General features: G+C 36.9%; 1 protein-coding gene across 1 annotated transcript in view; it reads right to left on the reverse strand.

Moving 5' to 3' along the window:
* Positions 1-14,999, reverse strand: part of LOC111507891 (uncharacterized) — a 30,129-nt gene that overhangs the window by 12,500 nt on the left and 2,630 nt on the right. The window contains exons 2-5 of the mRNA XM_074172246.1: positions 9,460-9,679; positions 5,261-5,480; positions 4,727-5,015; positions 646-1,512 (exon numbers count right to left, since the gene is read on the reverse strand). Of these exons, the coding sequence (XP_074028347.1) occupies positions 646-1,512; positions 4,727-5,015; positions 5,261-5,480; positions 9,460-9,679 (1,596 nt within the window). The remainder of the gene's footprint in view (positions 1-645; positions 1,513-4,726; positions 5,016-5,260; positions 5,481-9,459; positions 9,680-14,999) is intronic.

A 14,999-nucleotide genomic window follows, 5' to 3' on the forward strand; every position in this document is an offset into this window, starting at 1 on the left:
CATGCTTTAACCCAGAAACGATGATAGATATCGATATCTAGTTTGTAAACAAAAGTTTTCCTTCAAAAGTGTGCAATTTGGCCCACTTAGTACCAGTACTCCAAAAGAGATCAAAACATGTCTGATGACTGTATCGAGTGTAAGAAACTTCCTGTATAATGGCTGCTTGAGATGTGTCCAAAGCGTATTTTGATACGTCTGATAAAGTTATTGTTGAGTGAAATACTTGTCGCAATCTTGTAATCTCACAGTACAGGGTTTTCAATTACTTTTCTCGGAAACTTCCATCAAATATCAATATAATCAGATATAAAATGAAAAAAATCTATCATTGAACAGTGATCAAAGTCAGAAAAAAAATTTCAGATAGCTTATGTATCGGTTTATCTGAAGTGAATCATAATGCGTTTTGTAACGCACCTATTTGCTTTCTTGGATGAAACAATATAGTAGAAGGAGCAATAATTTTTCCAAATAGAGAACAGAGCAATTTTTTATGTTTTATGAATGACAACACAATTATATTTATAGTTATTTTCTTATAATATTAACGATTTCATTAGCTAAGGGTGTAACTCTGCTTGGGCCAGTTTGAGAAAAAACATAGAAACGATGATTGAAAGTACTTAAAAACCAATCACTTACCTCAGGTAAGGGTTTCGGTTGTCTTATATGCATTCCTCCCCCAATCGTGATAGTATTCGGATTCAAAGGCCTAATATTGTGGAACAGAGGATGAGTACTGATGAACAACATACTTATGTTGTCTTGTATTTCTTTCAGAGGTGGCAAATCATCACCGAAGAATTTTCTAGCTGCATTGTGAATTCTCGGATAGGTCATGTGATACATGAAATACTTATACAGAGGAATGAAGAGAAAACTTCGAAGTCGATCTGCAAAACCCATCTCTTCCGGATGCCCCACTTCTAAGTTGAAGTCTGGATTGATAACTGGATGGATAGGATTCCCCAGAGAATCATGGTACTGCATAGCACAATCTAGGGTGGTGATGGCTATGGTTGGACATTGAAACCTCCAAGCAAATCCCAGCAATTCTGGGGACTGCGCTTCTATCATTAATAGATCGAAGTGGATGTTTTTATTGTGAATCAGTTCTTGGACTTCAGGAGAAGACAGTTGAGTATGCTGGACTTCATCAAACATAACTGCAGCTTTGGAGCCTAGTTCCATTATACTGTCGGTGCTGCTGAGCAATTCTGTGAAGTTGTATTTCCTGTAGATATCGTAAGTATAGCTCATATCAATCTCCTTCAGATTGATTAGCGATGTGTTTTTCTGAGGGTCAGTCGTCAGTACGGTAAGTTGATGGCCTCTCAAAGCAAGTTCTCGCCACAACGGTTGAAACGGCGAATGATGACTGGAAAATGCTGTCGGAATTATGGTCAGTATTCTTGCGGAATGGATTCCAAGAATCTGCAGGACAACGCACAGTAATTTGAACAGCATGGTGATACATATGCGACAATGATTTTTATCGACAATTGCAAATTATTTATAGGAAAATCTCTTATCTTGAATGATTGATAAATAGAACTTGTTTCAATTAGCTAATACCTGAAAACAATAACACCGATGAATTGTTATGTTAGTTCTCAGAACTTATGTTAAGTGGAACTGAACACCTGTTCGAATTGATTGTTTTCGTAAAAAAGAGAGGACCAATAATTCGTCCGTTCAAAATATACCACACCAGACATTGTTTTTTGATAATACTGACTCTTACATTTCATTACCAGTGGGGCTACTGAAAACATGTTTCCCACACTTGAACAGAATACTGTCTCCCGACGCGTGTTTCGCTAACCAAGGTAGCATCATCAGGAGTGGACTAAAACCGTATTTTGTTCTGCTGAGGGAACTGTGTTATCAATATATTAGTTGTTTCGGATAGAATTTTCATTTTGGTCATTTGTTTTGGTAAAATGCTGTATTGGAGTGAATCATCTTCCAATTTGCATAACTCCGCTTCAGAATATAGGAGACGTGTCATTTGAATCGCAAATAAACCCAGGTTCTCGTTGAAGTTTTTGAGGGGAAGTTGTACTGCATGTCCTCGTGTTAACTACTTGGTAGAGCTACTGCTCTACCAAGAAGCATGACATTGGATTCCAATGCATTGATGGTGAGGCAATATTTACTTGGCAAAGATATGCGCATCCTTGCTGTAGAGCAAGAATTACCAGATTCTCAACAAACTCCATATAATACTGAGTATCATCAGCGTAACAGAGCATGGTTGAGTTTCTCACAGAGCTACTGCTCTACCAAGAAGCATGACATTGGATTCCAATGCATTGATGGTGAGGCAATATTTACTTGGCAAAGATATACGCATCCTTGCTGTAGAGCAAGAATTACCAAATTCTCAACAAACTTCAGATATTACTGAGTATCATCAGCGTAACAGAGCATGGTTGAGTTTCTCAGAGCTTTATGGAAGTGATAAGTATATAAGACGATACAGGACCTTGTATTGAACCCTCAGGTACGCCGTGTTCGAATATACTGAGATGTCTTATTGTTGAAGATAGTGCGTTGAGGACTTGAGAGGATACTGGACGGACACATTAGAAAGGTTGCTTTATATGCAGCCTCCTGAATAACCACCAGTATGCATATCAAACCGGCAAAGCGACATATTCAGTGTTAAATAACCTTGTAGAGAGAATTTTCTGATACCTTGACAACAAGGAGATTGAGGCTGCTGTATTTCTCGATATTGAAGAAGCATTTGATAATGCACTACCTGACTTTATAGGATCATCTCTGGCTAGTAAAGAGCCAGATTCGACCATAACTAGCTGGATCTATACCATGCTGGTAAACAGAACTTCAACTACGACTCTTCAAAGCGAGGCCATTAGGTTCAGGGTCACCAGAAGCTGCCCCAAGGTGGGGCACTATCTCCCTTTCTGTGGCCGCTCCTGTTGAATAGTCTGCTTGATGCCCTCGTTAGAAGAGAAGTAGATCTGCAAGCTTATTTAAATGACCTTGTCATCTTAGGAAGGTCCTCGTCGGGAAGGGTAGCTTGTAATATCTTGGTTTTTAATTGGCTTTTAATTGACCAAACAAATTATTTACAACATTTACAAACATATATAATTCATTATAACATTAAAATGAACAGTTCAAAAATAACTTTTCAAAACGCTTAAAGGTGCAAACTCGTTTTCTCCTTTTCATAAAAGAGGATGTATTCATCTCCACTCACAAGTGATTTTGGTGAAATTGGTGACACGTGTGAATCATTGTATTCGTGCCACGTGCCAGTATAAGGATGTCTGCAGAATGCTGTATAATGTCCGCTGTATGGAGACCCACTGTAATTCGAAAGTGCATATAGATTATAACGACAAGGAGTCAAATTTTCTGCTGCATAATTCTTCTAATAATTCTCTAAAGGAAATTCGATGTCAACATTTAACTTGCCTCTAAATCTTTTTTCAGAGAAAACCTTTTAAAATGAATGACTAAAATACGGGGAAACTTATGGATCGATAGAGACTTTGTGCATTTTCTTCTTTCCTTGCAATTTGAACACGTCGGTTTTTCATATCCATCCAAAGTTTCCTCTCTTGTGAAGAAATCCAAGCACTGTGATAAACTCAATTGGCCATTTCTTTAACGAAATTATCTACAATCATATAGTTATATGTACTCAAATAAATCAGCCATGCCCCTTGTGCTTTTCCGCTGTCGCTAAATATGTTGTCAATCTCCGTTAAGATCGGTTTAGGTTTCTCATTAATTCTATTAACGTTCTTAAAGAAAATCTGTTTAAAATCTGTTTTTCCGTTAATCAGCTGTCGCATCCCTACGAACGACAACCCTCAGAAGTCGAAACTTGTGCGAGCTAAGGTCTTACCTTTTAACGTGTGATTCCTAACTTATGTAAACCTTCTAAAAAATTTATGGGCCCATACATTGAGGGGCCAAACTTTGAACCTGAGTTTTTTAGGAAACTGTATTGACTACTCTATCAGACGAATCTTCTGATCACAATTCCTCAATGACTTATGCGAACGCTTTGATTGAAGCACCCTCCCTACTACAACTACCAGTATTGATATCTTTCATGTATTTTTCCTTTTTCGAATATTCTAATAACCATCTCGTGTTTCATAAACATTGGATTACAATATTCATGAAACAGATTTTGCCAATATTAACCCATTAAGCCCCAAGGGTTATGAGTGAGGGATTATTATTGAACAATTCGAAAAATCTGTGGAAATTTTTTTAGAATTTTGCTGAGATAAAGTAATTTTAATATTTACTTTTGATCAAACTCCATAAAGTGGTAAGTTAATACCTTTCATTAGTTTTTTAGAATCAGGAAGCCGCATTTTCTCTTTGGATGGCTATATTCATTTTTTGAATGAGAAAAAATGTGGCTCTTGAATCGTGGGTTTACATGGTTATAATTTTTCCAATTTCATTGATGGAAGATAATGCTTCAGAACCAAAAGTTTTAACAGCTGTTGGGCGAAAGATATAATCATTTGCCAAATTCTGATATTTCTGTAGTTTGGAACTTTCTGCTGATGACGCACCAGCACCGGCTTTCGCAGAAGTAGCAGTAAGACGGCCAGTTGCTAATGTATGTACACAAGATATGACATGCATTGTATTTTATTGTGCATTGGTATTTTATTGAAAATAAGTTGTTACATACTCTACATTAACACCTTCGAAATTAATTAAATTTGATTTTTGAATTATTTCTTTTTTGGCATAAACCTAAGACGACCCCAAACATCAATTTCACCAATAGTAGACACATAAAAATCACTATGGATATAATCGAAGCCAGAAACACGATTACGTCTAACATGTAATATTTCCAAGTAGGCATATTTGCGGCTGGACTTCTCAAATGTCTTGCCCCTTTGTGCCTGATGACATATTCTGTCCAATAGACCGCTCTTTGTAGACTCGGGATTTCTTCGTCTCTGAAAATTTCTCCCATTTCTCTGGCTTTCTCCTTATACCTGAAAAATCGAAAAATCCCCGATTAGAAAAATATACTCGAAAACTTAGGTACAGAAAATTCCTCCCATCAGGTTGAAGTTTGAAAATACTTTACCTCACATTTAACAGAAGTGAACTAGAATATCCTACAGTTATTTGGTCACCTTTATATAAAAACGCAATAGACAGTATTGAATCTGTTCAAAGGAAATATCTCGAACATATATTTCTTACATGTTATGACTATCACCCTTTTAGTACTTACTTGGGATTTCTCATCACCTCGTTTATGGCAGATAACAGTACTTCTTTCGAGATTTTCTTTTTATCCAGCTTTATTCCATACCCCCATTTAACCACTTTATTTATATTCGTTATCTGATCTCCAAAGAATGGAATACCAATTAGAGGTATATCATTTGTCACTGCTTCTTGGAGAGATTGTAGTCCTCCTTGGGTTATAAACAATTTTATATTGGGATGCCCTGAAAATTGTTGTTGTCGATTAGTACTGCAATAAGTTGGATATATTATTTTTCGTTGAATTTTAGATACCAAAACACATGTGTTTTCGTATAAAAAGGGAACCTTATCAGCTTTCAGAAATAACCTCAAGGCCAACAGAGCCAAGCCATTTAAAGGAGAAGTCGTTAAAGTTAACTGCTTGATGCTGAGAAATTCGATATTTTGAAACGTACAACCTCATCATTCATTTCATTATCATGGCGTTAAGGGTCAGAAATATATTATTCATTCTGTGTACCCCATTTAGAAAAACAGTCAAAAATTACTTGAACGTATAATAAATATCGAAATTTATTTTATGAGCTTAAAGGTTTAACGATATGATAAAATTAGGGCTTCGAGATAGTCTACATACTTCTTCTTCAAAACAGCGAAAATATCAAAATAACCCTTGCAGTGACATCTATATATCAGTAGCAGGCTCACGACATTAGAAATATCGGGAACTAGTCGTGAATTCTTGTGGACTTATTCGCGGGACCATGAGGTGGCGATAAGAGTACCAGTCTTGGAAACAATTTCAGACTTTCCAATTGGTAGAAACTTTTCTGAGATAATGTTAATTACATCCCTTAACAGAGTTAAGGTGGAGGTGTTAGGTGTTTTAAGACACAGGGTCGCGAGGGATGCCAGGAGTGAGTAATATTCGCAGTTTATTTGGCTAGCTGACATGAGGTATAATTCAGGAGCGTACGAATTCAGAAGTAGGTCGACTGGACTTCCATCGAAGGTCTCAGTGAATCCTGGTGGTACTGAAATAAGAAGTAGTTCAGGGCACCGTTTTGCGAGGTGTTTCGGGACTGATAAATATTCGCGGTTTAGTTGAATTGAGGTAAAGAGAGTCGTGCGCGGAGATTTGGTGAATCCAGTTGAATTTCCTACAGTAGCTGGAAATTCTAGAGGAAATTTTGGGTGAATTGAAATAGTGAGATATTTCAAGTCACTGTTTACAGAAGTGATACTTATTGGGCTTTGGAAGTATTCGTCGTTTGATACAATTTAGTTGATTTAGAGAACATTTTCGAGTTCGTGGTAAGAGTTTTTGAGGAAAGAGTGGCTTTTGTTGGAAACTTCAGGAGAGTCCATCTACGTTAATTTGGTGAGCGTATTTTAAAACGATTCTTATATATATTGTAGATGTTATTGCGTGCGTATGTGTTTTATATTTTCGAATTAGCACCTAGGTTATTGGTGAAAATTTACCAAATAGCTACGAATCAGGTTCCCTTTTTCATTTTATTAGGTTATTATAGGTTATAGCATTTTCCTATGTTATACAGGGAGAAGCGATTAAGTGGGCCTCTTAATAGTTTCTCAGAGTTGTATCTCATTTGGTTTTTATAGCAGATCCAGTAGAATTCAGGCAAGGCATACCTATGTCCTAGGTGAAGTTATTTCAATTTTCAGAGGAATAATCCTGTCATTTTGTTTTAGTGGTTCATTCATAGTTTTCACACGGTTATAATTATATATTTCTTTTTCTTTCATATAGTTTAAATAACGTTCAGTAAAACATATATAAAAGACCAGTTTCAGTATTATTTTGTGTAGGTTAAACTTCAGTAATAATTTTTGTTCATTTTATTTTATCAATGGTTAATCCAATTACTCCGCCGATTTTTGTCACCAATAAAGTTGAGTTGTGAAAACTCTGCTAATATTATTCCATTCCCTCAAACCCGTAAAAGACCACGCATTTAAGCCGTGGCCGAATTCAGTCTCTGAGGATATAATTGGTGGCATAACCAAGCCAATTCTCAGGACGGATTTCAAACTTTTTCTGATCTGATGGCAGCAACTCTCACGCTACCAAACTAAATTAAAAAATAAATACCTTCAGCTGAACGATCCCATATACAGGGGGGTGTATTTTTATGATGCGAGTAAACTGAGATGATTATTATATATTATTAGTAGTATGTAGGGATCGCCAATTTAGACCAGGCGGTCATTTATTACAGTATATACGATTGTTCAAGTGTTGAAATTGAAACTAGAGAAAGTTTGAACTAATAATACCTAATACTCCAGTATCATTCCCATTGAAATATCTCTGATTTTTGCAAATATTCCAGGAATATATGAATCGGTACTATAATCATGAGAACATAGGCTTTCACGAATAGAGCCACGGTTAAAAAGAACAAAATTCGGTCTTTTAGCCGAATGGAACCTGAAGTACCAAACGTTTCTTCTGCTAATGCGGTAAACATCATCAGTGGTATGTGCGTTGGCTTCTAGATATAACCTTATCTAACCTAACCTGTCAGTCAGTCATTTCGTTGAACTTCGAGATACAATATTTGTCCTCGCAGTCAACGTATTGGGTGGGCTGAAAAGCTCGTGGGCTATCACACAGATGGAGCCACTAGTATTGAATCCATATGATTTTTAGTAAACTATAACCTTCAAAAGGCACATGTACAAATTTCACAGCTGTCGGACTGTTAGTTTGTGGGACAGAACATCTTGAGTGAAGCAACATTTGTCAGTGTGAAGAAAATGAATAAAAAGGAACAGAGACTATAACATAGCTTTATTGGAGCGTTTGAAAGACGAAATCGTGGATAAACAGATCCATTTGAAGAAAAAGAAAGGGCTGGCTCATCAACACAATGCACCGTGTCACAAATCAATGAAAACAATGGCAAAATTACATGAATTGAGGTTGAAATTGTTTCCGCATCCACCGTATCCTCCAGATCTGCTCCCAGTGACTTTTTACTGTTCTCAGACCTCGCTGGAAAGATATTTAGCTTCGATGATATCAAAAAATTGTATGACCGCTGTAATCGTTGAATCGCCCCCAAAGGCGATACAATGAGATACCATCTATATTCCTGCATATTTCAATAGAGCCTAAAATTACCTTTCAAAAAATCTAGCACACTTGATATTTTGTTAGAGTCATCTTTGAAATACAGAGCTTTTGAGCATAGTTTGAATAAAACTGATAACCAGCTTTTTTTAGTATTTAATACTAATAATACTAATATTTAATACTAATAAATGGAACTTCAACAGTAATAATAATAATGATAAGAAACGAACAATGAAATATATTTCTTTAGAGAAGGTGTTTGAAATGTCTACCAGCTTCTCGTACACACAGGTATCACCTCTTCTGAAGGTTTTTTGCTGAATTAATTAGTTCAGAAACTTTGAGAAAGAAGCAAAACTTTGCATCACTGCTGCTCCCAATCCGTATCTAGAATTGGTCAGCAATTCAAAAATGAGATATTTCAACCTTTCCCAGAGATAAAAGTCCATAGGCGTTAGGTCCGGTGACTTGGTCTGCCAACGGTTGAATCCTTGGTTAGCTATTCAATTATTACAAAAATTTGCAGCCAAAAAATTTGGTCTTTATTACGCCTTCGTCAAAGACGAAACGGACTGGTTTAAGTTTAACGATAGTAGTGTACGAAGTGTTCTGGCGATGTATTTAATCTATTGGAGCCTCTGGAGACACCCTACATTTTGTTTTATGAGAGAGAGGTCATTGGCAGATCAAGATGTTCAGATGATGTGGTGCTGCAGGTTTTTTCGGCAGCTGAAAAAGCAAATGCGCAACTGGAATCAATGAAGTCGCCCCGAAGCGCCAATTAATTTTTATTGTTGTTTTTATTTTTATCGTTGTTTTTTCTTAAATTGACAGATATTTGATTTTCTATTGATTGGTTTCCTAGTAACGCTATAAGTACAACAGCTTACCTGGTTAAAGATTCAAATTTCACATCGATAATTTTCTGACTTCAACATATTGTACTAATATGTTTTTTCAATATTAAATCTTCGTTTTTCCCGTCACAGAAAAAATTGTGTATTATAGCTTCGCGTCGGGAGACAACACAACCTCGAGCTAAAATCTAATACTTTTTTCCCTTGTTGATAAGATATAATAGTTGAAATTTCACTTATGGGGATAAAGTCTTGACTTACTGAGAATATCTTGCTGTGGCATCCAATTTTGGACTAAGACATTGCTAGAAATGCCTTCCAGCTCACCATCTATCTTCATAAGAACTTTGTACGGTATTTCAGCGAAGGCTCCTATGATGGCTTTTTTGAATTCGTTTGACATGGTTTTGGATTTCACATTACTCCCCAAACTGAAATAGATGACTCCATTGTCAGCTCCATCCAAAAATTGCTTCAGTCCCTTGAAATATAAGAAATTATAGACAAAGTTCCATTCCTCAGGTGATATTTATACTATATTTGTACTTTGATGGCTATATGCTTCACCCAAAGTGATTTGAACACATGCCAAACGTATTTTTTGGCTGTGGTCTGCAAGTTTTATGTCTGATAGGTTCAGCAAATAATGAGCTGGCCAAATATTTGGCAACCCTATTGCAGCCATTCATAAGGAAATAAAAAAAATTCTATTGTATCTAGACTCTCTTGGGCCAAAAATCCAATTCACAATGAAACGAGAAATCCAAGGGACTCTAGCTTTTTTGGATGTTCCTGTGGCCAGACGTGAAGATGGTGCACTGGGCCACAGAGTGTACAGGAAACCGCAACATATGTACATGTACTTGAACAATAACTCCAACCACCAGTCACAACAAAAGAGAGGGGTGAGTAAAACATTTGTTAAGAGAGCACGACGTATTTTGAACCTGAACCTCGAATCACCTGAGAAAATGAATGGAAAATGAACCTGAAATGAGTCTTAAGTCAATAGCATCATTCAGTTCTCACTCGAAACAGAGATAGAGAAACAGATAAATTTCTTAGACCTGGCCATTACACACAAACAGAATAAATTCGAGTTCAATGTTTTCAGGAAACCTAGCTATACAGACATCACCATCCCAAGCGATTCTTCCCATCCAGATAGTCATAAATTAGCAGCCTACAAGTCAATGTTGCACAGAGCATTTTCACTGTCTTTGTCTGTAGACAGTCTAGCTAGGGAAATTGATATAATTACACATATACGTCATAATAATGGTTTCAACGCAGATACTATCCATAAGTTAATCAGGAAACAAAGCCGGAAATTCACTTACAGATTAATATATCCTTAGATCAAACAACCAGAAATCAAGAAATGGGTAATGCTAATATATTTTGGAAAAAGAACAGGAATAATCGCAGGTTTTTTCAGGAAAAACAATGTGGAAGTAGCATTTAGACCACATGCAAGGTTATCTCATAAGGACCTGATCCACCGGACAAGGCCCCGAGGTAGGTCGAACGCGTTTAGCTTGTGCAGAAGACCTTCGTGCCAAACTCGGTCGAAGGCCTTTGAGATATCTAATAAGACGATATGCACTTTTTTATTAGTGTTCAACTCGCTGATTGTATTTTCGATCAGCCTTAGAGCCTGTAACTCAGTGGAGTGGTCTCTCCTGAAGCCGAATTGTTCATCAGGCAGAATATTTCGGTCCTCAACTTCTTCGTTGAGCCTTTGGAGAACAACTCTTTCAGCCAGCTTAGCCGCCAAAGAGAGTAGACTTATCGGACGATAGTTCTGTGGAAACAGCGGGTTCTGACCCTGTTTTGGGATCATGACAACGACCGCATGCTTCCATCTACTGGGGAAGTGTCTGAGGGCTAGCGAACTATTAATTATATTTAGTAAGCACTCGACGCAGTTGTCCGGGAGCTTCTTCAACAACTTGTTAGTTATTGAGTCGACCCCCGGTGACTCCTTATATGGACGGGAAGCAGGGCTTATATACCGCTAACGATCTTTCTAGATTTATCTAGAGGTCTCTGCACTCGAATATTATTTTCCCGGCAAGTCAGACCGCTTCTTTCGCGGTGATGTCATGCGTTTGCTAGCTGAGATATCGGTCAGGGCCGGCTTCAGATTCATTACAGTATGCTGAACATGAAAGGTCCTTTAGAGTAGGAAAAAATGATTCGACATTTTCAAACCATTCCTTGGCATGCAACCACAAGTTTCCGAATCTAAACGATACGGAAATTCTGCACTATGCAAGGAAGGGTTGTAAACTCAATTATTTAGAATCCTTGGAAATTTACAAGCATAAACATTGCGGGTCCAACCTGTTAAATGACCAAATCGATTTAATTTACTCTCCGGTTTTTAAATTGGCACATCCGCATTGTTAACTGTAAATGCAGGTACTCAATCAAGTACCTGAATGGTATATATGGGCGAATGTAATCAATCATTGTTAGTTTATTGTATAAGTTTGAGAATGTCCATATAGGACGAAACTGCAGTAACGTTAGTTACAAATGAAAGTGGTAAAAAACATAGAAATTTTCAATTCTCTTTTCATTATGATCTCCTACCATGTAGTAACGGCTACATCCATCAATGTATCCATTATATATGTTTAAGGTTTCAATTCTACCTATTCAGTTAACATTCAGATGCTATTTTACCTTAACTGAATTTTTTCTTCAAGAATGAATCTTATGAGGTTAATATTTTTCATTGCTTTGTAAATGAATTCAGCTGTGTAATTTTTCCACTGGGTAATATAAAGTTGCTTCTTACCTCGGGTAAAGGTTTCTGTTGTTTGATATGCATCCCTCCTCCAAGAGTAATAGTGTTTAAATTCAAAGGTCTCAAGTTATGAAAAAGGGGATGCGTTCCAACAAACAGCAAACTCATATTGTTCTGAATGTCTATCAAAGGTGGCAAATCTTCACCAAAATATTGCTTCGCTATCTCATACTGAGCTGGAAAGGTCTTGTGATAAATCAAGTTCTTATATGCAGCTATATAAATGAAACTGAGAAATCGCTCCAAAAAAGTCATCTCATCTGCTTCTCCCACTTCCAAATTGTAATCGGGGTTGAGCACAGGGTGAATCGGATTCCCCATGGAATCATGGTATTGCATAGCGCTATCCAAAGAAGCCACTCCGATTATTGGGCACTGAAACCTCCAAGCGAAAGAGAGCATTCCTGGAGTCTGTGCTTCTACTATCAACAGATCGAATGAGTAGTTCTTGTTGTGAATGAGCTCTTGTACTTCGGCAGATGATAACTGAGCATGCTGCGCTTCTCTGAACACAATCCCCAACTTCTTACCCATCTCCATGAAAGATTTGCTGTCATCGCTAAGCAAGTCCGAAACGTTGTGTTTTTTGTAAATTTCGTAAGTGTAGCTCATGTCAATCTCTCGGAGATTAGTGAGTGATTCATCCTTCTGGGGGTCGGTTGTCAGGACAGTCACATGATGGCCTCTCAAGGCCAGTTCCCTCCATAGCGGTTGGAATGGAGAATGATGACTGTACGAGGCAGTTGGAATGATGGTCAATATTTTCGAAGACTGAATTTGGAGTACGTTTTGAGCGACACATAATAATATAAGGAGCATGGCGATTCACTACGAAATAGTTATTGGCAATTATGATTTTCGTGGACTTATCTTATCTCAATGATTGATGACGTATGATCACACACACTTGAACTGTTCGTACAGGTGTGAAATCATCAAATAAATATATTGTTCAAAAAGATTTGTAGTCAGGTGAGACGTTCAAAGATTACTTCAAAATATTTATAGGGTTATGTAAAAGAGCAAAGATCAAGAGGCAGTTTTTCACATATACCACCAACCTTTGGAACAATGAAATGTTTCCAGGACTTTGATCGTGTGTGGCATGATAGTTTGCGACTAACTGAACTTTTATCAGCAGCCATCGACGGTTCTCTGTTGAGTACTTTTACCATCTATTATACAGGGTGTATCAAAAAAGGGCATGAATAGTATGAAAAAGTCATTAATTGAATCTATCTACAATTTCTCTTCGAACTTTAATTACTGTTTATATTCTGCAACCGTGTTAGAAATCACACGTTAAAACGTAAGACCTCGTTAGTCATTAGCTCGCACAAGTTTCTCAACTTCTGAGAGTTGTCGTTCGTATGAGGGCGACAGCTGATTAACGGAAAAACAGATTTCAAACAGACAGATTGTAATAGATCAAAAAAACTTTTTGAATCAATCTATTTGTCTTCTAATTTCGTTTTCTTTGCAGTAGGCCAATCTCTTAACAAAATAATAGAAATCTAAGGAAATTAGGTCTGCTCCTGTAGAAATGTCCTTTTTCTACGCATGCTATACAATGTGCCACTTCTCTTATCGCTTCCATACGTTCAAAACAAAAGATTTCTCATGCAGTGAGAAATATCCGCCATTACAGTGAGTAATAATTTATCACTGTTATCACGATAACCCAAGTCAGTCATGAATTGTTACATGTCAGATTAATATGACACGTTCTCCATGTTGACAACGCTACGCCGACGATCCGCGTGCAATATCCAAGTAGCCTATTGTCGGCGTTTCCATAACAACAAAACCGAAAACATGTTGAAACAAAACGATCTACCAGGAATTACTTTACAAAATTGTTCAAATATAACTGTCAATTACTATTTTGAATAAAATATAAAAATGAGTTAATGACATACAAGTATTATTATATATGTATTATAATTTTCAATACTTGAAAACAACGCAACCTTAGAAAAAGTACAGTGTATAATGCGTGAGAAAATGACATACTTATTTCTCACTCGCTTGATTTGTCTTGTGAGTTTTTGGACGGTTAAAGAAAGATTTGAAGAAACAAATCAGTGTCAAGCATATGAAAAAGCTGATAGTAAATAAAGTTACAGCAAATGAAGTTACAGCAAATGAAAAAAATGAATTAGTGGTGATGCTTTCAATAGTTTAAAATCCTCATGTAACTACGAGGAAAATTGCGAGAGGGTTGAATAGTAGGTATAGTTCCGTGAACAGAATGTTGATAGAAAATAAAGTTCACCCATACCAAAAATTTTTTGAATACAATTAGCGAAAAACCGAATTCTTTGAAATATGTTTTGTTTTCTGACGAGTCCATATTCAAAAGTAATGACATGGTAATTGAACATAATATGCACTATTACTCAACAGAGAACCCACATTTGGTGAGAGAAGTTGATAACCAGAACACATGTTCGATAAAGGTTTGGGGGGCATGATTGGGGATCAGGTCATAGGATCATATTTTTTTGATGTGCCTCTGAATGGATAAATTTATAGAGATTTCCTCCGAAGTGATTTATCAGATTTGTTGGTATAAGTTAACATTTCCAACATAATGGCGCGACTCCTCATAACCAAAATCGGATAAGGAAGATTTTGAACAGGTGGCGTCGGAACAAATGGATTGGAAGAAATGGACTCATTCACTGGCCAGCACGATCTCCAGATCTCACGCCTCTAGATTTCCGTCTAAGGGGATATGTTGAAAGAGATCTATCCAGAGGTCTATCCAGAGTATTTGGTTCTATCACAAAATCAATTTTGATTGAAGTTTGAAAAGAAATTGTTGATAGCTCAAAATGATATATTGTTCGAACAATTATTGTGAATTTGTGCGTTTTGAAATTGTTCGTTTTCATTTCGTTACTTGTTTTGTCTTGCATTGTATGTCCTGCACTGTATGTCCTGCACTGTATGTCCTGCACTGTATCCAAGAATTGGATACACT

This window comes from Leptinotarsa decemlineata, unplaced genomic scaffold (genome assembly GCF_025532065.1).
Source record: "Leptinotarsa decemlineata unplaced genomic scaffold, Ldec_3_MD MMD2_tig00000035_RagTag_RagTag, whole genome shotgun sequence".
NCBI classification, from domain to species: Eukaryota; Metazoa; Arthropoda; class Insecta; order Coleoptera; family Chrysomelidae; genus Leptinotarsa; species Leptinotarsa decemlineata.